The following is a 26,736-nucleotide window of genomic DNA, read 5'->3' on the forward strand; positions in this document are numbered from 1 at the left end:
GCAAGTCACTTCACTTCTCTGCACCTCGGTGCCCTCATCCGTAAAATGGGGATGAAGACTGAGAGCCCCCCGGGGGACAACCTGATCACCTTGTATCCCCCCAGCGCTTAGAATAGTGCTTTGCACATGGTAAGCGCTTAATAAATGCTATTATTATTATTCTCCTACTGTACCCCTGCTCGCAAGTAAGCGCTCAAGAAATACCATCAATTGATTGATTGACTCGCTGTTAATAATAATAATAATAATAATAATGGTATTTATTAAGCGCTTACTATGTGTAAAGCACTGTTCTAAGCGCTGGGGAGGTTACAAGGTGATCAGGTTGTCCCACGGGGGGCTCACAGTTTTTTAATCCCCATTTTACAGATGAGGTAACTGAGGCCCAGAGAAGTTAAGTGACTTGCTCAAAGTCACACAGCTGACAATTGGTGGAGCCAGGATTTGAACCCATGACCTCGGACTCCAAAGCCCGGGCTCTTTCCACTGAGCCACGCTGCTTCTCAGCATGTGCCGAACACTGTTCTCCCACTAACTTCCTCATTGTGCCTTTCTCATCACTCCAGCCTTTTCCTCGCACCATTTCTCCCGCCTGGAACTCTCCCCCTTCAAATCCACCGGGCACAACTCTCCCCATCTTCAGAGCCCTTCCCCATCGTGGGCAAGGAATGCGTCTGTTTATCGTTGTACTGTACTCTCCCAAGTGCTTAGTACAGTGCTCTGCGCACAGTAAGCGCTCGATAAATACGACTGACTGGATGAAACACCTGCTCCTCAAGGCTTCCCCAGTTAATTTTTCCTTCTCCCTAGGCACGTTCCTCAACTACCACCACAACCTCACTGGGCTAACGATAGCAATTACGCACTTACCGCTGCCTGTATATACTGACCTACATACACTAGACTTCTAGACTGTGAGCCCGCTGTTGGGTAGGGACCGTCTCTATATGTTACCAACTTGTACTTCCCAAGCGCTTAGCACACAGTAAGCGCTCAATAAATACGATTGAATGAATGCACTAAGCATTCACCTATATATCCATTTTCCATCTCCGTTTATTGTGTGTGTCCCTTCCACTAGACCGCAAATTCTTTAAGGGCAGGGATCGTGTCTAACTCTACTGAACATTTCCAGGTGCTTAGTACAGGACGCTGCACAGAGTAGGCCTCAGACATTATCGATAATTATCCCCCTCTCCATCCCCACCGTATTACCTCCTTCCCTTCCCCACAGCACCTGTATATATGTATATATGTTTGTATATATTTATTACTCTATTTATTTTACTTGTACATATCTATTCTATTTATTTTATTTTGTTAATATGTTTGGTTTTGTTGTCTGTCTCCCCCTTCTAGACTGTGAGCCCACTGTTGGGTAGGGACTGTCTCTATATGTTGCCAACTTGTACTTCCCAAGCGCTTAGTACAGTGCTCTGCACACAGTAAGTGCTCAATAAATACGATTGATTGATTGATAACATAATGGACGTATTATAGTAAGACAGGTAAGGCTCTGAATGCTCTGCTCGATTTTGCTCCAACCATCATTCTTCCACGCTAAGTATGAATTGGGAGCCTAAAGTTCTGTGGCTAATAACAATCAAAATCTTGTAACAACGCTAAAATACTGTAATTGTCACCAAGTGTGAATTGCTCAAAACAAGAGAATACCTAGTTAACTCAACCTTCATTGTTGAGAGTCCACTGGTGGATAGATACCACCCCCAGCATAATCAATACCATTGAGTATTGAATATATCAATGAAAACGGGCATACGAGAACTCCAGAAAAATTCCTAGTCAGGGAAAAGAAAAAAGTGTCTTTGGCCAACCAATTTAAAGTGGAAAATTCAAGTCTGCAGTTTCGCTTATTGGAACAACGGATTTCATTAACTGTGGCCGAGGAAAAAACTCATTTGTTCTTCCCAATGATAAACTACATGTATCTAAAATACACACGGGCGTACGAGAACTCCAGAAAAATTCCTAGTCAAGGAAGAGAAAAAAGTGTCTTTGGTCAACCAATTTCAAGTGGAAAATTCAAGTTTGCAGTTTCGCTTATTGGAACAATGGATTTCATTAACTGTGGCCGAGGAAAAAACTCATTTGTTCTTCCCAATGATAAACTACATGTATCTAAAATACACACGGGCATACGAGAACTCCAGAAAAATTCCTAGTCAAGGAAGAGAAACAAGTGTCTTTGGTCAACCAATTTCAAGTGGAAAATTCAAGTCTGCAGTTTCGCTTATTGGAACGATGGATTTCACTAACTGTGGCCTAGGAAAAAACTCATTTGTTCTTCCCAATGATAAACTACATGTATCTAAAATCCACACAATAGAAAAACATATCTTTAAGAAATCAAATATAAAATTCTGATCAAGGAAAGGGGCCCCCCTCAATCAGTTAGTGGACGATCCGTTGACAGATGGGAACAATGTGGGTAAAATTAGATTTAAAAACAATTTAGCTAACTCTGTTGTATTATACTCTCCCATATGCTTATTACAGAGCTCTGCACATAGTAAGCGATCTATAAATGCCACTGATTGACTTAGGCGAAGAATTTGATTAAGTAGTCTTTCTTCAATAGTCACCACTGCTTATAAATGAAACTTTAAGCCTAAATCTGCTTATCTAGCCCAAGTCTAGCATGTTTTTTTTGTACAACCAACAATTTAGCAAGTGATTTAAAACTAAAATGAGTGGAAATAGAGATCGTTTTAAAAGGATAAAATTTGTGGGAAGGTTTCATTACATACTGTACGAAGACGGTGTCTGCCTGCATCTGGGTACATTTAAATCCAGTTTTTAAAAAAGGCAAAAAGCTCTTTCTTGGCAATTAAACATTGATGTAGAAATAGTCTCCATTTCCCAGCCTACCTCTGAAAGGATGGTAAATAGGTTTTAGAATTAAACTGGCAGAGGAGCGTGTAATCGTGGATAGAGCACAGGCCTGGAGTCAGAGGACCTGGGCTCTAACCCAGCTCCAGACTTGTCTGCCGGGTGTCCTTGGGCAAGTCACCTAACTTCTTTACGACTTAGTTACCTCATCTGTAAAATGGGGATTAAGACTGCGAGCTCTATGTGGGACAGCGGCTGTGTCCAACCCTATTATCTACCCCAGTGCTTAGCACAGCGCCTGGCACATAAAAAACACCAAAAAAGAAGGGGGAAAAAAAGAAAAATGGGGGTCACTTTTCCTCCTTTCATTTCCAGATTACCAGACCATTTAAATATACCCTTTTCCACTGGAAACCCAAAAGTTAGCAGTTCAAAAAGAGCCAACCTGATTCACATTATAATCATCAGCTTTTTCATTTACCCAAGCAAGAACTGATTTCCTCCACCCTCAATGGATGGGATTTGCAGCACTGTAACTGATCTAAGTACCATTCCATTAATCATCAGATGGGGTGGGGAAGAAAGATGAATGGTCAAATCTCTCCCTTTTTCCAAGCGTGCTGCGAAACTGTTGAGTTGCTTAGAAAACAAATGCTTTCTTATTCTAATCAAGGCTCAGCAAAAGAAACTAACAGAAGGAAGAAAAAGGTTCCCTTCGATCTCTTCTTAAAAGTTCCTGTTCATTCTGAATGCCTTCCTTATGGAAGTACCAACATGCAAAAACTCACAAAAAAAGGCATCTCATTTAAACAATATCAAAAATAATTAACAATAATCAAAGAATTAAAGATAGAGAACTGTAAGAGCAGAATCTCTTAAAGAAAATTATTATTTGAAATGAAGTTACGGTAAACCTTGAAATATCCTCATTTGTGCAAGAAATAAGCTTATCTTTTGGGTTAAAAAAAAAATCCTGGAGAAAACAAACTGAAAGGAAAGAATGAAAACCCCAGTAAGTGTTTAGGCTCCCATCTGAGCTTGAGGATCTCATTCCAATATATTGTATTTTTATTTTACACCTCAACAGGCTTTTAAGCGGGATTATTACTACGAAAAATTTGTGGGTTTTGCCAAGCACTTACTATGTGCCAAGCACTGATCTAAGCACTGGAATAGATACTAGTTAATCAGGTTGGACATAATTCTTGTCCCACACAGGGCCCGCAGTGGGAGGGAGGACAGGTATTGAATCCCTATTTTACAGATGGGGAAACGGAGGCACAGAGTCATTAAGTGATTTGCACAACGTCACAGGACAGACTTGAGATTAGAAACCCAGGCTGTCAGGCCCTGGCTCTTTCCACTGGGCCAAGGAGTCTGAACTTTAAGAGGATACAAAAATTGAGAAAGGAAGTCAGTGGTTCGCAGACGAAACACCGCAGTCGGAAGTATTATTATCCTCTATCTTTCAGGTTTTTGTCAGTCTCCTTCCCTTCTCTAACGAGATACTTGACTTATAAAATCCCGGCAGCCACTGTGGGAGAGGAAGGAGGTCTTCCCAGACTGAGCCCCTTCCTTCCTCTCCCCCTCGTCCCCCTCTCCATCCCCCCGATCTTACCTCCTTCCCTTTCCCACAGTATGTTTGTACCTATTTATTACTCTACATATTTATTTATTTTACTTGTACATATCTATTCTATTTATTTTATTTTGTTAGTATGTTTGGTTTTGTTCTCTGTCTCCCCCTTTTAGACTGTGAGCCCGCTGTTGGGTAGGGACTATCTCTATATGTTGCCAACTTGTACTTCCCAAGCGCTTAGTACAGTGCTCGGCACACAGTAAGTGCTCAATAAATACGATTGATTGATTGATTGATTGGTTTGTCATTTGCAGATATACAATCTCAACTTGACCCTTCCAAAGTGCTAGACCTCTACAGACAATCCGGAGCAGGAAGAGTATTGCCAACTTGTAGAAGGCATATGTTGCCAACTTGTACTTCCCAAGCGCTTAGTACAGTGCTCTGCACACAGTAAGCGCTCAATAAATACGATTGATTGATTGATTGATTGCAGGAAGAACAACCAGGGTCTGATCCCAGCAGCCCTGGCAAGAAGGTAAGAGCCACTGCCCTCTAAACTGCAAGCTCTCTGTGGGCACAGAATGTGCCTGTTGATTGTTACACTGTACTCACACAAGTGCTTAGTACAATGCTGTACACACAGTAAGCGCTCAATAAATACAATTGACTGACTGCTCCCCCATAGCTTCAAGGAAGGGTCTAAAACCCTGTCCGGAGCACCGTAAATCAGATTTAGGCTTTCGACTACCCGCTGTTCAAATAATTTTTAAAACTACTACTAAAAAAAACTGCTCAATATGAGTCTATACCTATCAAAGTGGCAAGAAAAACTACCAAATGCTCTGTGCTGACAGACAAAATGGTCTTCCAACTGCATTTTTTTTTAATTCCTTCTTGATAATCAATTATGTATTGGGCTTCCACACTGTACGATTCGAAGCTCTTCCGCAAGGTGACCGGTAGTTAATCAGGATACCATTTTCCTTCGCAAACCCAACGCCTGCCACACTTTGATGTAACATCTTAAACACCAACATTCAATCCATACTCCCCCCTGCCTCAACTTTTCAACATAATTTATCTCCCAGAGCAGGTCTTCCGCATAAATTACAATCTTTGAAACTAAATTTTAATGAATAAGAATTAGGTCACAGTAAATGAAGTCTAAAATAATGATGTGTGGCTTAAAAAAAAAAACCAAAAACTTAATTCCGTTAAGGGAAAAGGCCTGCTTTTCAATCATTTTAAAGTTTTCTTTCTGTCCCAAAAGAATGAAAACACAATTTCTCTCGTAATTCTCTAGGGACTCTGATCTTGAGTTTTGAAGAGAACTCAAAATTAGTTGGGCAAGAAAATTAGTGGTTCTGAAAATATTAATAAAATAAAAAGATCGGTTTGCCCAAAAAACAAGCTGGTGTTATCACTATTCCTATGGCCAAGGGAAAAACATGCAGAACTGAATTAGTGGCTTGTAACACACCCACGTAACAATATTTAAGAAGCTTCCTACTCACCTTGCAACAATGAAAGACTTTGCAAGCCATGTCTTTTCAACCAATCAGTGGTATTGGTATTTGGTACCGAGCAATGTACTTAGGCTTGGGGAAGTCACTACTACAAGATGTTCTCTTCTTTGTTAATTATCAGGGGCCACGGTATGAAGAAATGTTTTGAATATTTTCCCAGTGCAATTTTCTGGAAGGAGGTCTTATGTAATACTTAATAGCAACCCATAAATTCTCAATCAATGGTATCTGAGCCCTTACTATGTGCAGAGCACTGTACTGCTCGCTTGGGAGAGCACAATACAGCAGAATTAGCAGACACACTCCCTGCCCAAAGTGAGCAGAACCCCGTTCCACTGACCCTTACCTGACATCCCTTCTGATTAAGATCCCAAATTCTTACCAAACTGCTTAAGGTGCAGTTTAAAATTTGGCTAACGCCGTCATTTCCCCCTAGGAAAACTTGATTTTGTAATACGCAGTGTTTCAAATTCCCCATGGGAGAAATCCATTCTACCACCGTCATCAATGGCACTGACTGAGTAGCTAATACAGAGCCCTATACTGGATGCCTGAGCACGTCCCTTCAGAAACAGCGTGGCTCAGTGGAAAGAGCCCAGGCTTGGGAATCAGAGGTCATGGGTTCTAATCCCAGGCTCCGCCACTTGTCAGCTGTGTGACTTTGGGCAGGTCACTCAGCTTCTCTGTGCCTCGGTTACTTCATCTGTAAAATGGGGCTTAAGACTGTGAGCCCCATGTTGGACAACCTGCTCACATCGTATCTCCCCCAGCGCCGAGAACAGTGCTTGGCACATGGTAAGCGCTTAACAAATACCATAATTATTATTATTACTGTTATCTCCAGAAGGCAGAATCGAGGCTCTGCCCTCAAGGAGCCTGCAATATTATACCCACTTGGATTTGAACTTTGAAAAATTATCCCTTTCACTGAGCGCTAATGGGCCGCAACTAATTGAAATCTTTTATCATGCAGACAGGGTATGAAGACCTGTCAAATCATTTTCCACTGTTTTGAATGTGACCTCTTGCTTCACTCTCAGCTGGTATCACTTGAGTTTAATGGAAAGGGACTGTTGGCTGAACATCTACAGAAACAGACCGACGGCAAACCCAGTTCCATTTTAATCGAAGATGACAGGTGTACTACTAGCACAGTGGCCGAAAGAAAATATGCCAACACCTGAGATCGAAAACAGACTTGAAATAAAGGGGTCCTTTTGGACAGGGAAAGTGTCTACCGGCTGTTATACTGTAGTCTCCCGAGTGCTTAGTACAGTGCTCTGCACGCAGTGAGTTCTCAATGATACAAAACGGAGCGATCGGTGTTACTCACCAACGACCCCTCTCCTCTACCAATGACAATTACTCACTCTCCAGTCGGACGTTCACAGGACAAACTCGCAGTAAGTTGTGTTATCGAGTAGCAAACGGGCTGAGGGAAGGGAAAGGAAGTCAATCCATTCATTCAATCGTATTTATTGGACTCAATTGTATTAGTACAGAGCACTGTACTAAGGTTGAGAGAGTACAACAATAAACGGACACATTCCCTGCCCACGGTGAGCTTTCAGTTTAGCGGGTCGAGCTATCGGTTTAGCCACAAAGAACATCCCTTTTCCATGTCTAGAATTTCATTTCATCTCCAAATCTCCACCACCTGGAGAACCACCCTCTGCCCGCCAAGTCTAGGGGCAGACTGAAAGCTCACGGTGGGCAAGGAACGTGTCTACAAACCATTATAGTATACTCTCCCAAGCATTTAGTACGGTGCTCTACACACGGTAAGCGCTCGATAAATACAACTGATTGGAACCAGACGATAGTTTTGTGGAAATTAAGACTCCCGAACGCTGCCAAAGGCGGCCCCTTCTCCTTACTGAAGTTCCCAAAGTGTCAGGATGAGGTGAGGAGAACAAAGTTGAAAAATTTTAGTTGCCCCCGCCCCTGCAAGGGGAATTATCTGAAACGAAAGCTAAGGGCGCGGTTTTATAATTGAAGATGGCCGGTCTTGCCCTGCTGCTGTCCTTGAACGATCAGATGCAGCTGCCTTTTGGCAATGGCAGTGTTCAAATCCCACAGAAACTCTAGCAGAGTTCCCTTCAGGACCGCCTCCATCGGTACAAACTGTAAAACCTGCCGAGACGCGTCCGAGTCAATTAAGTCACGGGTCAGTTGGCTCAGGTTCCGCAGGTACTGGGTGACTGGACTCGGGAGAGCCCGATAGCCAACACACAACAGTACCGCACAGCTCCCCAGAGGCTCGGACGATATGGGGCAAGCAAACGCGATGCTGCTGAAGCAGTGGTGCAGGATAAAGACAAGGCCGGCAGAGAATCGGGTGAAACAAGACAGCACGGGCAAAATCAACGCGTCGCCTGGCTGCAGCTGTTGCAGCGAACACAGGAGACAGTCTAAAAGCTGTCGCTGATACCTTGGTTCTCCGTCATGAAGCAAGGAACAGCTGAAGGCCAGGAGCGGGGCGGAATCCTGGAGTCTAACTTCCGCATACGTGCGGCTTTCGATGCCGCAGAGGGATGGCAAGCCCACCACCACGCACTTGATCTGTGCGCCGATTCCTTCGGCTGAACTGTCCGGAAGGCTCTGGGTGAGGTTCAGTAACTCGGAGAAAACCAGGTCCGCGGAAAGAACGTGGCAGGAAGGACAGGGTGGCCCCTTCTGTCTGCAGGGGCCACCCGAGCCCCAGGCATCGCCGAATGACTTCTCGAGAGCTTCATTGAGAGTCTTCAAAATCTCACCATCACAGAAAGGTGAACACTTGACTCTGGGCAGTTTCTTTCCCTCTAAGACACACCACGAGTGGCACTCCAGGTTAGAAGGGGATCCTTCTAAAATACAACTTTGCCCCGTACTGATTAGAGCGTGGTCTTCGACCCAACGGTCGAAGTAACCTTTGGCCAACTTGTCAGCCCAGGAAAGGGTTTCCAGCATCTTCCTTTCGTTATAGGTCCTGAAGTATCTGTTCCGCTGCCTAAACCATTTTGCGTTCATGCTGCAACCGATGTTCGATTTCTTTACCAGCCAGTTGTTCCGGGCCAGAGGCTTCAATTGGAACTTCAGCATGAAGAGTTCCACGGCACAGTCCCTTAAATTATTCAGCTTCGCTTGCTCTTCTTCTCCCATGCTCTCGAACAGGCGGATGTTTTCAGAAATGGTCTCTAACTGAGATTTATGAAAGAACACACAACATTCCTCGTGACACTTCAGGAACGATTCTGGAATCGCGTCTCGGGGGAAGAGGGCTCGGCCCACCTTCTCGGCTTCAAAATGCTGCATCATCTTGGTTAACAAAGGATGGACGGCTTCTCTGCCCAAAAAGTTCAGGCACACCACATAGACTTCCGAGTTCCCAGCCTTGCTGGTTGCGGGTTTGAAGACGTGAACTTCCTCAAAGGAACAGTTCAAAAGGTACAGCAGATTGGCGGAGCAGTGCTCGAAAAGAGTGAACATCTTCAGGACGAAGGACCCTCCGCTCCCTAGAATCATCAGGGCAGTGACTACTTCACAGTAGTGTAAAGGAGAGACCAGAGCCTCCTGTTCCCCCGGATTTCCTTGGCAATCGAAACTGCCGTCAGCCGTCACCAAGTGAACGGTGGCCAGGCTCCCTATGAAATGTTGAAGTCCCGTCAGATGTTTCAGCGTCATGACGTCGCCGGTGTTCTCCGGGCCGAAGTACCACCTGGGCAAGGTATTGGCGATAAGCCGGTCATCCATAATCATCATTATGTTGTCATTAGCCTCGTGGTACGGATTGAGAGTGTTGGCTACCCAGTTCCAGTCGCAGGGGATGTGGTGAGACTTTAAATAGTGGTTGAGACTCGCTATAAACGCTCCAGGGGCTTCGCAGAGGTGCACCGAATTTAGCTCGCCATGCTCAAAAGCTTCCTGGGGGATGAGGGGGAAGCTACACACAATTTCATGGAATTTGCACCAAGCCTGCGTGCACAGCTCTGCGTTGACGGTTTTCTTCACGTGAGGAATGATTTTCCCCGCTTTATTGGTGAAGGAAGTGTGCTCGTGCCACTCATCCAACTTCTTATCGCTCAACAGATTTTTTACTTCATTCAGGGAGTCCTTTAAAACAAGGAGCGAGTTGAATTCTTTGTGGTCCTGGGTGAATGCATCACCGGGATCCGGTAGGCGCCACTCGTCGTTGGGCGGTTTGGTGTACGTAAACTTCTTTGAAAAGAGTTCAGAAATATCCGCCAGGACATCGGGGCTGAACTTTTCAAGGTTTGCAGCTTGCTCGGCAGGAAGTTTCTTCAAATTATTCATTTTCAAATTAACCTCAAGCCTAGGAGAATGAAGAGAGACATGGCTGAGCTACGCAAATGCACCCTTCTGAGACAGCTTCTTCAAAAAGAAAACGGTTACGACAAATCCTACAAAGTCAGTGGTCTCACTGAAGACAGAAAACCAAATAATGCACAAATATTTTTTTCCTGCCCTCAGAACCTATTTATCATCATTTGAAGTCTGCAGGTATTTTTACACTGTCAGAACTCTACTTAGGGGTCTCACCGAAGACAGAAAACCAAATAATGCAAAAATATTTTTTCCTACCCTCAGAACCTATTTATCATCATTTGAAGTTTGCAGGTGTTTTTACACTGTCAGAACTCTACTTAGGCCTTGGCCTGACAGAGTTTCACATATTTCCAGATCCTCCTCTCCCCTCCTCCCTCACCCATTTTCACCTTGAACAGATGGAGGAGGGGGACTACAGAAACGTCTTTGTGCTTGTGATAGTGCTGACGTTATTTTTAATCCAAAAGATCCTTGTTTTTTGAACAAAATGGGCCCTGAATTCTACATTCCGTGAAAAGGGTGGCCTGGGAGAAGAAGAAATCAACAAACAGCCCCAAAAGGCTCAGAATGAGTTCAGCTAATCTATTTTCTAGTGTCTGAGTGCAATAGTCAGGCCCTTCAATGTAACTTCTTTCCATTCATTTCGCAGCTTTCCCCCACTCCTACCCCTCAACGTTCAAAGCATTTTCCAATCAGTTTTTTAACACTGAGGGCAACACAGCCATGGTGCAATCGTACTATCCTAATTGAAATTGTTCTCATTATTAGAACAATAATGATACCATTGTAGGGGGTGATGAGCTCCCACCACACACACACACAGATAAAAAAAAAAAATTAAGGAAATTAAGAAAGGAAAAGTTATTGACATTCCAGAAATTTTCCAAAGAGAGGTTATGTTCCCCCATCGTTCTATGCAATACCAACCAGAAATAAAAAAATAATAATAAAAAGTTACACCCTTGGCCATTCGACCTAGGCTACAGTGAGGCGTTGCGATTTTACTCCCTAACATTTTAAAAAACGCTTCGAAAAGATGTTTGGAAAAGGCGGATTCGACTTTGTTCCTTCAGTTTTAAGTTGTTGGCGTGTTCCTTTCATCGAGCAGTAGTAGCGACTGGCAGGGGAGGTTCGGTGGCCGGCGCTAGCCACACAACAATCTGGTGCCAAATTGTACTTTCCAAGCGCTTAGTACAGTGCTCTGCACATAGTAGACGCTCAATAAATGCGACTGAATGAACAATCCTGAAAGTCCACACGAGTGGGCTCGGCCCCACGTTGCAGGCCAGGAAAAGGAAGGCACCAATAATATTCAAGTTGGTCCAGGTTCACATCGCAAACCAGCGGCAAAACCCAAGGGCGCCAAATCCACCGAATGGCGCTCAGACAGTGTCCTTCTTGGGTTGATGGGGCCGGGAGTGCTTCACAACCACGTTTTTTTTTTAATGGCATCTGTTAAGCGCTTACTATGTGCAAAGCATTCTGCTGGTCACTCCTCCAGCCAACACTACAATCAATCAATCGTATTTATTGAGCGCTTACTGTGTGGAGAGCACTGTACTAAGCGCTTGGTCTTGTATAAGCAGCGTGGTCTTGTGGAAAGAGCCCGGGCTTCAGAGTCAGAGGTTGCGGGTTCCAATACCGGCTCCTCCACTTACCATCTGTGTGACTTTGGGCAAGTCACTTCACTGGGCCTCAGTGACCTCATCTGTAAAATGGGGATTCATAATAATAATAATAATAATAATAATAATTAATAGTTACGGTATTTGTTAAGTGCTTACTATGTGCCAAGCACTGTTTAAGACTGTGAGCCCCACGTGGGACAACGTGATAATAATAATAATAATGGTATTTGTTAAGTAGAGAAGTATTGTGGCTTACTGGAAAAAGCCACTGTTCTAAGGGCTGATTACCTTGTATCGACTATGTGCTGGGCACACAGGAAGCGCTTAATAATAACCCTAATGATGATGGCATTTGTTAAGCGCTTACTATGTGCGAAGCACTGTTCTAGGCGCTGACATAAGCTCTTAAACACCATCATCATTATCATCACGACGAGGTTGCCAAGGATACTGTCTCCATCTTACCCCTTGATGCACGGGACGGTTCAGTGAGCTGCCCGGCGTCATGGAGTGTGTCACCCCCTGTATTTTGTGTTTGTTGGTTGTGTTTTGCGGTTGTTTTGTTGGTGGGATGGGGGGTGACACAACTCTGGTCCCTAGCGGCCCACACAGCAGGGTCTGGCTCCATCCGGGGATTCGCAGGCCCCACGGTGAGGGAAGGGGGATGACGTCACGGACCCCGTGCGTCACCACGTCGGCGTGCGTCCTCACGTCACGTCGCCTCCGAGGGCCTCCCTTGAAGGAGCGAGCGTTGGCCCCGCCCACCCCGCCGCGCATGCGCCCTCGAAGTGGCCTGGTCGCCTCAGTCGGCTCTGAGGAGGGAATACTAATACTACTACTAATAATAATAATGGCACTTATTAAGCGCTTATTATGTGCCAACCGCTGTTCTAAGCGTTGGGGAGGTTACAAGGTGAACAGGTTGTCCCACGTGGGGCTCACAGTCTTCATCCCCATTTTACAGATGAGGGAACTGAGGCCCGGAGAACAATAATAATAATAATAATAATGGCATTTATTAAGCGCTTACTACTTGCCAAGCGCTGTTCTAAGTGCTGGGGAGGTTACAAGGTGAACAGGTTGTCCCACGTGGGGCTCACAGTCTTCATCCCCATTTTACAGATGAGGTCACTGAGGCCCGGAGAAGAAGAATAATAATAATGGCATTTAATAAGCGCTTACTATGTGCCAAGCGCTGTTCTAAGCGCTGGGGAGGTTACAAGGTGAACAGGTTGTCCCACGGGGGGCTCACAGTCTTCATCCCCATTTTACAGATGAGGTCACTGAGGCCCGGAGAATAATAATAATAATAATAATGGCATTTATTAAGCGCTTACTATGTGCCAAGCACTGTTCTAAGCACTGGGGGGGTTACAAGGTGAACAGGTTGTCCCACGTGGGGCTCGCAGTCTTCATCCCCATTTTACAGATGAAGGAACTGAGGCCCGGAGAATAATAATAATAATAATAATGGCATTTATTAAGCGCTTACTATGTGCCAAGCACTGTTCTAAGCACTGGGGGGGTTACAAGGTGAACAGGTTGTCCCACGTGGGGCTCGCAGTCTTCATCCCCATTTTACAGATGAGGGAACTGAGGCCCGGAGAACAATAATAATAATAATAATGGCATTTATTAAGCGCTTACTACGTGCCAAGCGCTGTTCTAAGCGCTGGGGAGGTTACAAGGTGAACAGATTGTCCCACGTGGGGCTCACACTCTTCATCCCCATTTTACAGATGAGGTCACTGAGGCCCGGAGAAGAAGAATAATAATAATAATGGCATTTATTAAGCGCTTACTATGTGCCAAGCACTGTTCTAAGCGTTGGGGAGGTTACAAGGTGAACAGGTTGTCCCACATGGGGCTCACAGTCTTCATCCCCATTTTACAGATGAGGGAACTGAGGCCCGGAGAATAATAATAATAATAATGGCCTTTATTAAGCGCTTACTATATGCCAAGCGCTGTTTTAAGCGCTGGGGAGGCAGGTGGTCCCACGTGGGGCTCACAGTCTTCATCCCCATTTTACAGATGAGGGAACTGAGGCCCGGAGAATAATAATAATAATAATAATAATAATGGCATTTATTAAGCGCTTACTGTGTGCCAAGCGCTGTTCTAAGCGCTGGGGAGGTTACAAGGTGAACAGGTTGTCCCACATGGGACTCACAGTCTTCATCCCCATCAATCAATCAATCAATCAATTGTATTTATTGAGCGCTTGTTACAGATGAGGTCACTGAGGCCCAGAGGAGTTAAGTGACTTGCCCAAAGTCCCACAGTTCAGTGCCAGGGCCAGGATTTGAACCCATGACCTCTGACTCCAAAGCCCGGGCTCTTTTCCATTGAGCCACGCTGCTTCGTGGTACTTGATAAGTGCTTACAAGGCTCAGTGGAAAGAGCCCGGGCTTTAGAGTCGGAGGTCCTGGGTTCAAATCCCGGTTCCGCCACTTTCAGCTGGGTGACTTTGGGCAAGTCGCTTCACTTCTCTGGGCCTCAGTGACCTCATCTGTAATATGGGTATGAAGACTGTGAGCCCCCCGTGGGACCACCTGATCACCTTGTAACCTCCCCAGCACTTAGAACAGTGCTTTGCACATAGTAAGCACTTAATAAATGCCATTATTATTATTATTCATTCAATCGTATTTATTGAGCGCTTACTGTGTGCAGAACACTGGACTAAGCGCTTGGGGAGTCCAAGTCGGCGACATATAGAGACGGTCCCCACCCAACAATGGGCTCACAGTCTAGAAGGGGGAGATAGACATCAAAACAAAACATGTGGACAGGTGTCAAGTTGTCAGAATAAATTCATTCATTCATTCAATTGTATTTATTGAGCACTTACTGTGTGCAGAGCACTGTACTAAGTGCTTGGGAAGTCCAAGTTGGCAACATATAGAGATGGTCCCTGCCCAACAGTTGGCTCACAGTCTAGAAGGGGGAGACAGACAACAAAACAAAACATATTAACAAAATAAAATAAATAGAATAAATATGTACAAGCAAAATAAATTAATAGAGTAATAAATATGTACAAACATATATACAGGTGCTGTGGGGAGGGGAAGGAGGTAAGGCAGGGGGAGGACCCAACAACGGGCTTACAGTCTAGAAGGGGGAGACAGACAACAAAACAAAACACGTGGACAGGTGTCAAGTTGTCAGAATAAATGCTTACTATGTGCTAAGCACTGGGGTAGGGGGAGACAGACAACAAAACAAAAAGTAGACAAGTGTCAAGTTATCAGAATAAATACTCACTATGTGCTAAGCGCTGGGGTAGGGTAGGTTTCCCTCCTGGGACTCCCAGTCTTGATCCCAATTGTACAGGTGAGGGACCTGAGGCCCAGAGAAGTGAAATGACTCGACCAAGGTCACACAGCAGACAAGTGGCGGCGTCAGGATTAGAACCCACGATCTCTGATTCCCAAGCCCGGGCTCTTTCCAATTTGTGCAAAGCGCTTGGGAGAGTACACTCTTAACAACCAACAGACACATTCCCTGCCCACAACGAGCTACAAGAGGTTTGATCATGGAAGTGCCAGGAGTAATAATAATAATGATGGTATTTGTTAAGCGCTTACTATGTGCAAAGCACTGTTCTAACTGCTGGGGAGGATACCAGGTGATCAGGTTGTCCCACGGGGGCCTCACAGTCTTACTCCCCATTTTACAGATGAGGTCACTGAAGCACAGAGAAGTGAAGTGACTTGCCGAAAGTCACCCAGATGATAAGTGGCAGAGTGGGGGTTCGAACCCATGACCTCTGACTCCAAAGCCCGGGCTCTTTCCACTGTCACGCTGCTTCTCTTCTTAAAATAAAAGATGAGGGAAAGCAAACCGTGAATTCAAGATACAAGAGGTTTGATCACGGAAGGGCCAGGTGGAGAGAATAAAAGATGGGGAAAGCAAACCATGAATTCAAGGATACGGGAAGGAGACTTACCCAGCTTGCTGCCATCCTGCTGCTTATTTCTAATCTGATTTGGATTTCTGAACTCCAAAGGCCCAGAAGGAGTTTCTATTTTCTTTTAATAATAATAATTTTGGTATTTGTTAAGTGCTTACTATGTGCAAAGCACTATTCTAAGTGCTGGGGAGGATACAAGGTGATCAGGTTGTCCCACGGGGGGCTCACAGTCTTAATTCCCATTTTACAGATGAGGTAACTGGGGCACAGAGAAGTGACGTGACTTGCCCAAAGTCACACTGCTGACAAGCGGCGGAGCCGGGATTTGAACCAATGACCTCTGACTCCTAAACCCATACTCTTTCCACTGAGCCACGCTGCTTTTATAGTCAGGGAATAATTTCTCATTCCCCCAACCCTTCCCGTCCCTGGTGCGAACCCTCTGATAAAGCCAGTGTGATGACTTTACATTGTGCTAAATACTAAGGAGGAGGCATGGGGCAAGAGAATCATAAATCACTCCTGCCCTCCCTTTTCCTGGACTAATCTGGGGCGGGGGAGTTGATGGAAGTTAAAAGAAAAATAATAAACATAAAAGAAAGAAGGGACTCTGCCCGCTTTGCTGATCCCTCCTTCCACTTAATCCACTTAAAACAGGCAAAGCAAGTAGGGTTTGTAGAGCAATATGTGCATATCAGTCAATAGTATTTATTGTTTCCTGTGTGCAGAGCACTGTAATAATAGTAATGATTATAATAATAATAACAATAATGGAATATATTAAGTGCTTACAACGTGCAAAGCACTGTTCTAAGCGCCAACTTGTACTTCCCAAGCACTTAGTACAGTGCTCTGCACACAGTAAGCGCTCAATAAATACGATTGATTGGGGAGGTTACAAGGTGATCAGGATGTCCCACGTGGGGCTCACAGTCTTAATTCCCATTTTACAGATGAGGTAACTGAGGCACAGAGAAGTTAAGTGACCTGCCCAAAATCACACAGCTGAGAAGGGGCGAAGCCGGGATTTGAACCCACGACCTCTGACTCCAAAGCCCGGGCTCTTTCCACTGAGCCACACTGCTTCTCTGTACTAAGCACTTGGGAGACTACAAGACGCTGGTTGACGCTGTCCCCCACCCACAAGGAGTTTATAGCCTAAAGAGGGGGGAAAGACCCTAAAATAAATTGGATATTCACATAGCGCTGTGGGATTGAGGGTAGAGTGAATAGTGTTTAAAGGGTACAGAACCAAGTGTACAGATGACACAGAAGGAAGAGAAGCACCGTGACCTCATGGGTGGATTACGGCCCTGGAAGTCAGAAGGACCTGAGTTCTAATCGCCACATGTCTGCTGTGTGACCTTGGGCAAGTCACATAATGTCTCCTTGCCTCAGGTACCTCATCTGTAAAATGGGGGTTCAGAGTGTGAGCCCCATGTCCTTCCCTTCCCCACAGCACCTGCATATATGTATATATGTTTGTACATATTTATTACTCTATTTATTTATTTTACTTGTACATATCTATTCTATTTATTTTATTTTGTTAGTATGTTTGGTTTTGTTCTCTCCCCCTTTTAGACTGTGAGCCCACTGTTGGGTAGGGACCGTCTCTATATGTTGCCAACTTGGACTTCCCAAGCGCTTAGTACAGTGCTCTGCACACAGTAAGCGCTCAATAAATACAATTGATTGATTGATTGATTGATTTACAGGGACTGTGTCCCACCTGATTAACTTGTACCCACCGCAGTGCTTAGAAGAGGAAGTGCTTAACAACTATCATAATTATTGTCATTATTAAAAGGGATGAAGGGAAATCTTGGAGGAGTTGTGATTTTAATAAGGACAATAGAGTCTGGGTGACTAACAGAGGGCAAAGACTTAACACCTTGCAGCCTCTTCTCACTTCTGTCTCACTGGACTTCCCAAGCGCTTAGTCCAGTGCTCTGCACATAGTAAGCACTCAATAAATACAATTGATTGATTGATTGATTGATTGGAAAATCTTCAGTTTGGCCAGGTCTGCCTATTGGCTGCTGGAGCATACCCAGCCCTTGGAAGAAGAAAGACCAACCGACTTCACAGATGTCTTTGAACAGCTTTCAGATCAATCAATCAATCAATCAATCATATTTATTGAGCGCTTACTGTGTGCAGAGCACTGTACTAAGCACTTGGGAAGTACAAGTTGGCAACACATGGAGACAGTCCCTACCCAACCGTGGGCTCACAGTCTAGAAGATCATGTGTGGTAACTGCTTTCTGTCCCCAGCATATCGATCTGAATTCAAGAAGTCATTCATTCATTCATTCAATCTTATTTATTGAGCACTTACTGTGTCGCAGAGCACTGTACTAAGCGCTTGGGAAGTACAAGTTGGCAGCGTATAGAGACAGTCTCTACCCACCAGTGGGCTCACAGTCTAGAAGGGGGAGACAGAGAACAAAACAAAGCATATTAACAAAAATAAAATAAATAGAATAAATATGTACAAATAAAATAAATAAATAAATAGAGTAATAAATACGTACAAGCATATCCAGGCTCCGCCACTTGTTTGCAGTGTGATGTGGGATTGCGGAGAGATCTATCTCTTCTTCAAAATCATTGCCCTTATGTGAACCCTTCCCCTCCCAAGTCAACAGTTTCTCCTTGAGAAATGAAATGACCCCCAGTATTTGTTATTGGACTAGATGCGTAACGTGAATGAATTTCAGATCTGGTTCACATTCACAGTTTGAAGAGAGAGCAAATTTAGCTAAGGAGGTGCATTCATTTTTGTAAAACTGTGTTTCAGATGATCAGAGTTATTCGTTCGTAATCACAATGCCGCTGGTAATTATTTGAGAGTTTCAGTGTTTTCAGAATGTAGAGATTTCACACATGCTCCATCTATTCCTATGCCATTGCCACAATTTCAACTTCCTGAGCTCTCCCCAGAAGTAGAGTGAGAGTATAAAAACCTAACAAATACCAGTTTTACTCCCTGCTGGAGGAATTAGGTTGAGTATACCAACTCAGATTTCAGTAGGTCCTTTCTAATCTTGGTCTTGTAGGCTTTGTGAAAAAAACAATTCTTTGTCCTGTCCACATTCTACCAAACTCTTCAGTCTTTAATTATATCAATCAATCAGTGGTATTTATTGAGTGCTTACTGCAGGCAAAGCACTGCATTAAGCACACGTAAGAGTACAATGCAACAGATGGTATTATTAACGTGGCTCAGTGGAAAGAGCACGGGCTTTGGAGTCAGAGGTCATGGGTTCAAATCCTGGCTCAGCCAGTTGTCAGCTATGTGACTTTGGGCAAGTCACTTCACTTTTCTGTGCCTCAGTTCCCTCATTGGAAAATGGGGATTAAGACAACCTGATCACCTTGTAACCTCCCCAGTGCTTAGAACAGTGCTTTGCACATAGTAAGCACTAAATAAATGCCATTATTATTATTATTATTATACTTGTTAAGTGCTCAGTATGCGTCAAGGACTGTTCCAAGCGAGGTGGATGCAAGTTAACCATGTCACATCCAGTCCCAGTCCCACCAGGGGCTCAGACACTAAGTAGTAGAGAGAACAGTGAGAGACATGCGTAGACATGATAATTGCCCACAAGGAATTTAAAGTCTAGAAGGAGCTAACACCAGACTAGCAGAGTCCCTAAATTCATCTGTCTAAATAGTCCAGGTGAAGAATAAAATCTAAGATTTTTTTAAAAAAGATCTTATTACAGAAAGTAGAGCAGACCCCAAAGAGTCCGGAGGAATTAATGAAGCAATGCTGAACTGTTCATTCTGAAGGAAAAGTGAAAACAGTGCTTGGCGCATAGTAAGCGCTTAACAAATCAATCAATCGTATTTATTGAGCACTTACTGTGTGCAGAGCACTGTACTAAGCGCTTGGGAAGTACAAGTTGGCAACATATAGAGACAGTCCCTACCCAACAGTGGGCTCACAGTCTAGAAGGGGGAGACAGAGAACAAAACCAAACATATTAACAAAATAAAATAGAATAGATATGTACAAGTAAAATAATTAAATAAATAGAGTAATAAATATGTACAAACATATATACATATATACAGGTGCTGTGGGGAAGGGAAGGAAGTAAGACGGGGGGGATGGAGAGGGGGACGAGGGGGAGAGGAAATGCCATCATTATTATTATTAAAAGTGCCATTAAAACACTAACAAAACAAGAAACTAACCACACATTTCAGGAGAGGGCTAGATGTATACATTTACAGAAGAGAGGTTGAAAGGGGTCTTAAACACCCATATTCAACTGCCCTTCATTTTTGAAGGCGGAGCTATTAATGATGAGTCTATCCATGCAAGCGTGAGTGAAAAAAGTCTGATGCAAATTGAACCTGAGAGAATTCCTAGGGCCTAGCCATCCTCGAGGAAAGGTGTCAAGTAGAGCAGTCAGCACACTGTTCTGCTAAGCATTGTTTGTCCACTGTTGGAAAACAAAATACAGATCACGAATTGAACCTACTAATGACATTTCTTAAGCTTGGAGATGAGTGGCGGGAAGCAATGGGAAGTAAGTGAAATGGAAAGTTCAAGGCCAAGGAATATGATATAAAGAGTAATAATAATAATAACGGCATTTGTTAAGCACTTACTATGTGCCGAAGGGATTCAAGACCACCACCTAATGTGTTGGAGGAATAACCTGGTTGTCCAATCAATCGATGGTATTTACTGAGCGCTTATTATGTACAGAGCACTGTATTAAGTGCGTGGGAGAGTGTTGTACAAGAGAATTAGCAGACCTGTTCCTGGCCCGTAACAAGCTTACTGTCTGGAGGGGGAAACAGACATTAATGAAGTGGGATTCTCAGAAGAAAAAGAATCTTAGTTAATCAAGGTGGCAAATGTTAGTCCAAAGTATGAGCATATATAAATATATAAAACTGAAAACTTTAAAAACTTCTCTACACAATGAACCATAAATATGTGACAAGTCGCTTAACTTCTCTGTGCCTCCATTTCCTCAGGAAAATGACAATTCAAAGTGTTTTCCTTCCTTCTTACACTGTGGGTCCCACGTGAGAAAGGGATTGTGTCTGACCTCACTGACACATAGTAAGTAAGCACTTAACAAACATAATAATAATAATAATAACACTGATGATGCTGATGATGAAAACTGTGGCAGAACAGCAGGGAAAAGATTATTCAAGCAACATCAGTGTGGCACATAAACTGCAAACCCGGTGAAAGGTTCCCTCAAAAGAGATGAACCACGTCACTCAAACTGAATAGGAAGCAGTCATAGATGGGGTTCAGTACGGTTTATTTTGCCAACTAGTAGGTCCTGTATTTCTAGGAGCTAGCTGCAGACCTCAGAGACCTTGAGAACTTCTAAAGACATCAAGCCCCATGACCACTCTCTCTCTCTCTCCCTACCCCTCCATCCCTTCCCTGTTTTTACCCAGTCTACCCTTTGACATATTCAGAATTTCTGCTAAGCACAAAGACAGCATCTGTCCTTTCTAGCTTCTATTTGGTGTATATAGTTCTGGGCCTTTCTCCAGTCCTGGGCCCTAGAGGGGAAAGCCTTTTAGCAACCCTTGTATTACCTCCCAGAGATCATCATCAATCGTATTTATTGAGCGCTTACTATGTGCAGAGCACAAAGATATTGCAGAGATATTGAGTCACACATTTTCTGACGTCCCTCAGCCTTTCCATGACCCTGCTCTTCACTGGGACACTGGGCTGGCCTCCTCTGAGGTGACCCCAAGGGTTACTGGGGACTCTTCCAGGAGGCTTTTGACAGGTTTCGGCATCCTTAGCCTGCTGGATGAAAGTAATCAGATTCTGTTTCTTCTTCCCTTCAGATAAGGGGCAAGGTACTTCCTCCAAATGCATCCACCCAGACCCCAAGCAGGGCATGTAATAAAATGATCACACCGGGCACTTAACCGAATGGAGCCGAACCAAGTGCCTTGCTATACAGGTCAGAGTCAGCATATCAGATGGCTGGTTCAGCCTCATTACCACTAATCAATGCCACTAATTGCTAAATATGAGCTCAGCCAGAATCTTCATGCTATTAAAATAAATAATACATTGGAGAACCACCTGTCTGTCTGGAGTTGCATGATTTTGTTGGTTTGGTAACAGGAGAATAGGTGGGAATTTGAAAGGCACATCAGTGATAATTCCAGCGTGTCCTGATGGTTAGAGCACAGGCTTGGGAGTCAGAGGACTTGGGATCTAATCCCAGCTGTACTGCTTGTCTGCTGGGTGACCTTGGGCAAGTCACCTCACTTCTCTGGGTTTCAGTTACCTTTCATTCATTCATTCATTCAATCATATTTATTGAGCGCTTACTGTGTGCACTGTACTAAGTGCTTGGGAGAGTACAATGCAGCAACAAACAGATACATTCCCTGCCCACAATGAGCTCCCAGTCTAAAGAGCTCACACAGTGTATCTCATCTGCAAATTGAGGATTAAGACTGTGAGCCCCATGTGGGGCACTGACTGTGTCCAAACTGATTAGTTTGTATCTACTCCAGTGCTTAGTAAAGTGCCTATAGAGTAAGTGCTTAACAAATGCCATTAAAAAAGAAAATATGTGTTTTTAGGAGGTATTAAGCATTAATACTGAATTAAACATTCCTTGCTTACACTGTACCGGACAAAGGATATCTTCAGTAATGTCTTGGGACACTCTTAAAAATAAATATGAAATAGCCATGACCTCAAAAATAAATATAAACTAGGAATGTCTTTTTGCAGTTGACTGGAGCCATAACAACTCTAATTCAATTAAATACACTGATACAGCCATAAGCACAAAACTATGGGATTTTTTGCCTGATAGAACGACTGGCAAAAAATCAGCCCTTTATTGTGTTCCTACGCTCCCTGCAGAAACTTGTAACAAGCTCTTTGTGTTGAAAAAAAAATCAAAACAATGAAATTTTCTACTGGCTCAGCAACATATTGTCCAATTTAATGTACTTTTAATATTAAATGACCTACATAATAGAACTCCCTTATAATAACTTACCCCCAATTGCACCATTGAGTTTCTTTATAAGTAAGTTTCACAGTATTTTTAAGGAGCCCTGATTTTTAGCATGAGAGAAGAGATGTTGGGAGAGCAAGTACTTGAAAAATAAATCTCAAAATTCCCAGGCTACCGAAAATTTCTCCAAGTTAGAGATGTGAGACTCCCACAGATCTGACCTGCGAATGAACCGTGTGGTGTTTTTCTTAGGTTTACCTCTCACTGAAAAAGTTCCTGTTAAAGGGAGCCCTAAAATTAGGACAATAACTATCATTAACCCATTTTCATTCTCCTCCAAGCTCTCAGTTACCAGAGGGCCATCGTGCTTCTTGTATTTGGTGGGAGATTCAACAACTGAATAATCCCCAACAGTGAATAAGGAATATAAAGGAGCATTTATGATAGGTTTAATGAGACCTCATCACCAAACCTTTGCCACCGGGTTTTGGTCTCACAATGCAGAAACCATAATTAATGCAGAAGCATCAGTAATTATCGCCACCCTCATGATCTGCAGCTGCTGCCTGTGTGATGTATTGTCACCTGCACAACTTTCTGGCATTTCCTTGCACAGGCTAATTGGCTGTGAAAGGTTGTGGGGGAATCTTCACATGAATGGTGCTGAAAAAATAAATTCTATTATATCGACCCAGACAACTCTTTTCTTCCAAGGTTTTTGTCCGCGGCACTAAAACCTGTTACTGTTTGACCTTCTCTCTCTATTTTTTTCTCAATGAAATACAAGTGTACTTAACTGCCTGACCTGGCATATGATAATAATAACAGTACTTCATATTTTAAAGCCATCTTACCTTTAAAGAGCATTTTCGAAAACCTCCCATCACCCTTGGAAGGGAGGTAGAGAGATCTCTCTCCAATTTACAGATGGGAAAATAGAGGAAGAAAGAAGGAAGAAACTTATCTAAGGTCAGACAGCAAGGCCACTCGGAGAGCTGGAAAGAAAAATCTGGCTTTCTTGACTCTGAAGTTTGTGCTCTCGGACTCTCGTTAGTAGAGTTTCCAGCAGCCTTGTTGTGTGGCTTTAACTGAGGTACAAATACGAGGCTACGGAAATGGCATAAAAAAAGCCCTTTCAGAGATGGAGATTCTGATCACGGAAAACTGTGGAGAAGCAGAGTGGTTCCAATGTTCTAGCGGTTAACACACAGGTCTAGGAATCTGAAGAACCTGGGTTTATTTATTTGTTTTCTGGTATTTGTTACGTGCTTACTATGTGTCACACACTAAAGTGCTTGGGTAGGTACAGATTAATTAGGTCAAACACAGTCCCTGTGCCACATGGGTTCTAAGCCCAGCCATTCCACTTGTTCCCAAGCGCTTAGTACAGTGCTCTGCACACAGTAAGTGCTCAATAAATACGATTGAATGAATGAATGACTGCTGTGGGAGACCGGGCAAGTCACTTAACTTCTCTGTGCCTCGGTGGGCTCCATGTGGGACACGGACTGTATTGGACTGTGTCCAACCTAAGCTTGCATCTACCCCAGTGCTTAGAACTGTGCCTGGCACATAGCGCTTATCAAATACCATAAAAACAAATATTGGTGTGGGAGGGTACAATATAACAGAGTCGGTAGACATGTTCCCTGCCCACAGCAAGCTGAGGAAATCAGAGATTTCTTGTCGTCTAGGGAATGAACATCTCCCCGAGACAATTTTTTGACAGGATGTTGTATGGGTTTTTTTGTGATTAACTTAGCTCTTTCCAGGGTGGCTGAGAGATGCTATGTTAAGGGAAAAGATGACATATCACTGGGAGAAGCTAAAAAGAGCTGGGTGGCTAGACTATACCATATCAAGCAGCCTTCATTTTCATGGGGAAGCAGCGTGGCTCAGTGGAAAGAGCGCGGGCTTTGGAGTCAGAGGTCATCGGTTCAAATCCCGACTCCGCCACTTGTCAGCTGTGTGACTTTGGGCAAGTCACTTCACTTCTCTGTGCCTCAGTTCCCTCATCTGTAAAATGGGGATTAAGACTGTGAGCCCCCCGTGGGACAACCTGATCACCTTGTAAACTCCCCAGCGCTTAGAACAGTGCTTTGCACAGAGTAAGTGCTTAATAAATGCCATCATCATCATTGTTTCAAATCTGATTAAGGTAGAATGTACTGTATCTTATTTATTCATTAACAGGCATTATAATGATCAAAATGTTCATTCATTCAATCGTATTTATTGAGCGCTTACTGTGTGCAGCGCAATGTACTAAGCGCTTGGGAAGTACAAGTTGGCAACATATAGAGATGGTCCCTACCCAACATCGGGCTCACAGTCTAGAAGGGGGAGACAGACAACAAAACAAGACATATTAACAAAATAAAATAAATAGAATAAATATGTACAAATAAAATAGAGTAATAAATATGTACAAACGTATATACATGTATATACATATATACAGGTCACTTAAAGCCAACAAGGCCTAAGGTGGTTACTAAGGTACTTAGCACTTAGAATGTGGTTGGCACATGGTTAGCGCTTAGCAAGTACCATAATTATTATTAATATCTGACAACCACCACTCTCGCCATCTTCAAAACCCTCCTAAAATCTTGCCTCCTCCAAGAGGCCTTAGTACAGTGCTCTGCACACAGTAAGCGCTCAATAAATACGATTGATGAAGAGGCCTTCTTTAAGCCCTGGTTTCCCCTATTTGTCCTCCCTTCTGAATCACCTATGCATTTGGGTTTGTACTTTCTGAGCATTTTACAGGTGAGGTAACTGAGGCACAGAGAAGTGAAGTGACTTGCCCAAAGTCACACAGCTGACAAGTGGCGGAGCCGGGATTAGAACCCAAGCCCTCTGACTCTCAAGCCCGGGCTCTTTCCACTGAGCTACGCTGCTTCTCAAATGAATGGATCCTGGATCCTCACTCCATATCATCCTTGAGGAAAACGGGCTAAGGGAAAACATTTTGTGGTATTTATGGTAATAAAAAGAAGTGTGGTATCTGTAAGGTGCTTACTAATCTAAACTCATTGTGAGCAGGGAGCGTATCTACCAAACTCTGCTATAGTGTACACTCCAAAGCGCTTGGCATAGTGCTCTGCACACAGTAAGCCCTTAATAAATACCATTGATTGATTACTATTTGCAAAGCACTGTCTTTAGCACTGGGGTAGATACAAGATAATCCAGTATCTTGTGTTATAAAGCCCCAAAATCCTCTAAACTGTAAACTCACCCGTTAGACTGTAAACTCCTTGTGGGTGGGGAATGTGTCTGTTTATTGGACTCTCCCAAGTGCTTAGTACAGTGCTCTGCACACAGTCTGCACTCAATAAATATGATTAAATGAATGAATGACACAAAAGCTCTTGTCCCAAGAGATATTTATGGGTAGGTTAACGGGCAGATTTGGGTATATGGTAAATTTACCAGCCTTTTTCCACTGACGGATATTTTCTCCCTATTTCACCTGAGTGTGGCCCTCTTTCCTAACCAACAGGTTTGCCAGGGGTTTTTGGGGGTGGTAGAAGGACCACCACTCTCACCACCTTCAAAACTCCATACCTTCAGCTTTAAATCACTATGCCCCTTCCTGGTTCAGTGGAAAGAGCCTGGGCTTTGGAGTCAGAGGTCATGGGTTCAAATCCCCTCTCCACCACTCGTCAGCTGTGTGACTTTGGGTAAGTCACTTAACTTCTCTGGACCTGTTACCTCATCTGCAAAATGGGGATTAACACTGTGAGCCCCACGGGAGACAACCTGATCACCTTGTAAATTCCCCAGCGCTTAGAACAGTGCTCTGCACATAGTAAGCGCTTAATAAATGCCATTATTATATTATTATTATTATATTACCTCACTGATTTCCTAGTACAACCCAGCCCCACGTGCTTTGCTCTTCGAACG

General features: G+C 43.7%; 1 protein-coding gene across 1 annotated transcript; it reads right to left on the minus strand.

Annotated features, from left to right (window-relative positions):
- Positions 1-6,985: 6,985 nt before the first annotated feature.
- CMTR2 (cap methyltransferase 2) lies at positions 6,986-12,546 on the minus strand. Its single transcript, XM_038754842.1, has 2 exons — positions 12,378-12,546; positions 6,986-10,270 (listed from the first exon to the last, which is right to left on the minus strand). The coding sequence occupies exon 2, from the start codon at positions 10,249-10,251 to the stop codon at positions 7,945-7,947; it is 2,307 nt and encodes a 768-aa protein (XP_038610770.1). The 5' UTR covers positions 10,252-10,270; positions 12,378-12,546; the 3' UTR covers positions 6,986-7,944.
- Positions 12,547-26,736: the final 14,190 nt, after the last annotated feature.

Source organism: Tachyglossus aculeatus, chromosome 11, assembly GCF_015852505.1.
Source record: "Tachyglossus aculeatus isolate mTacAcu1 chromosome 11, mTacAcu1.pri, whole genome shotgun sequence".
Taxonomy (NCBI): domain Eukaryota; kingdom Metazoa; phylum Chordata; class Mammalia; order Monotremata; family Tachyglossidae; genus Tachyglossus; species Tachyglossus aculeatus.

Excerpts from the sequence above, each read along its gene's own strand:
- CMTR2 (XM_038754842.1), bottom strand. The coding sequence starts at position 10,251 with ATGAATAATTTGAAGAAACTTCCTGCCGAGCAAGCTGCAAACCTTGAA.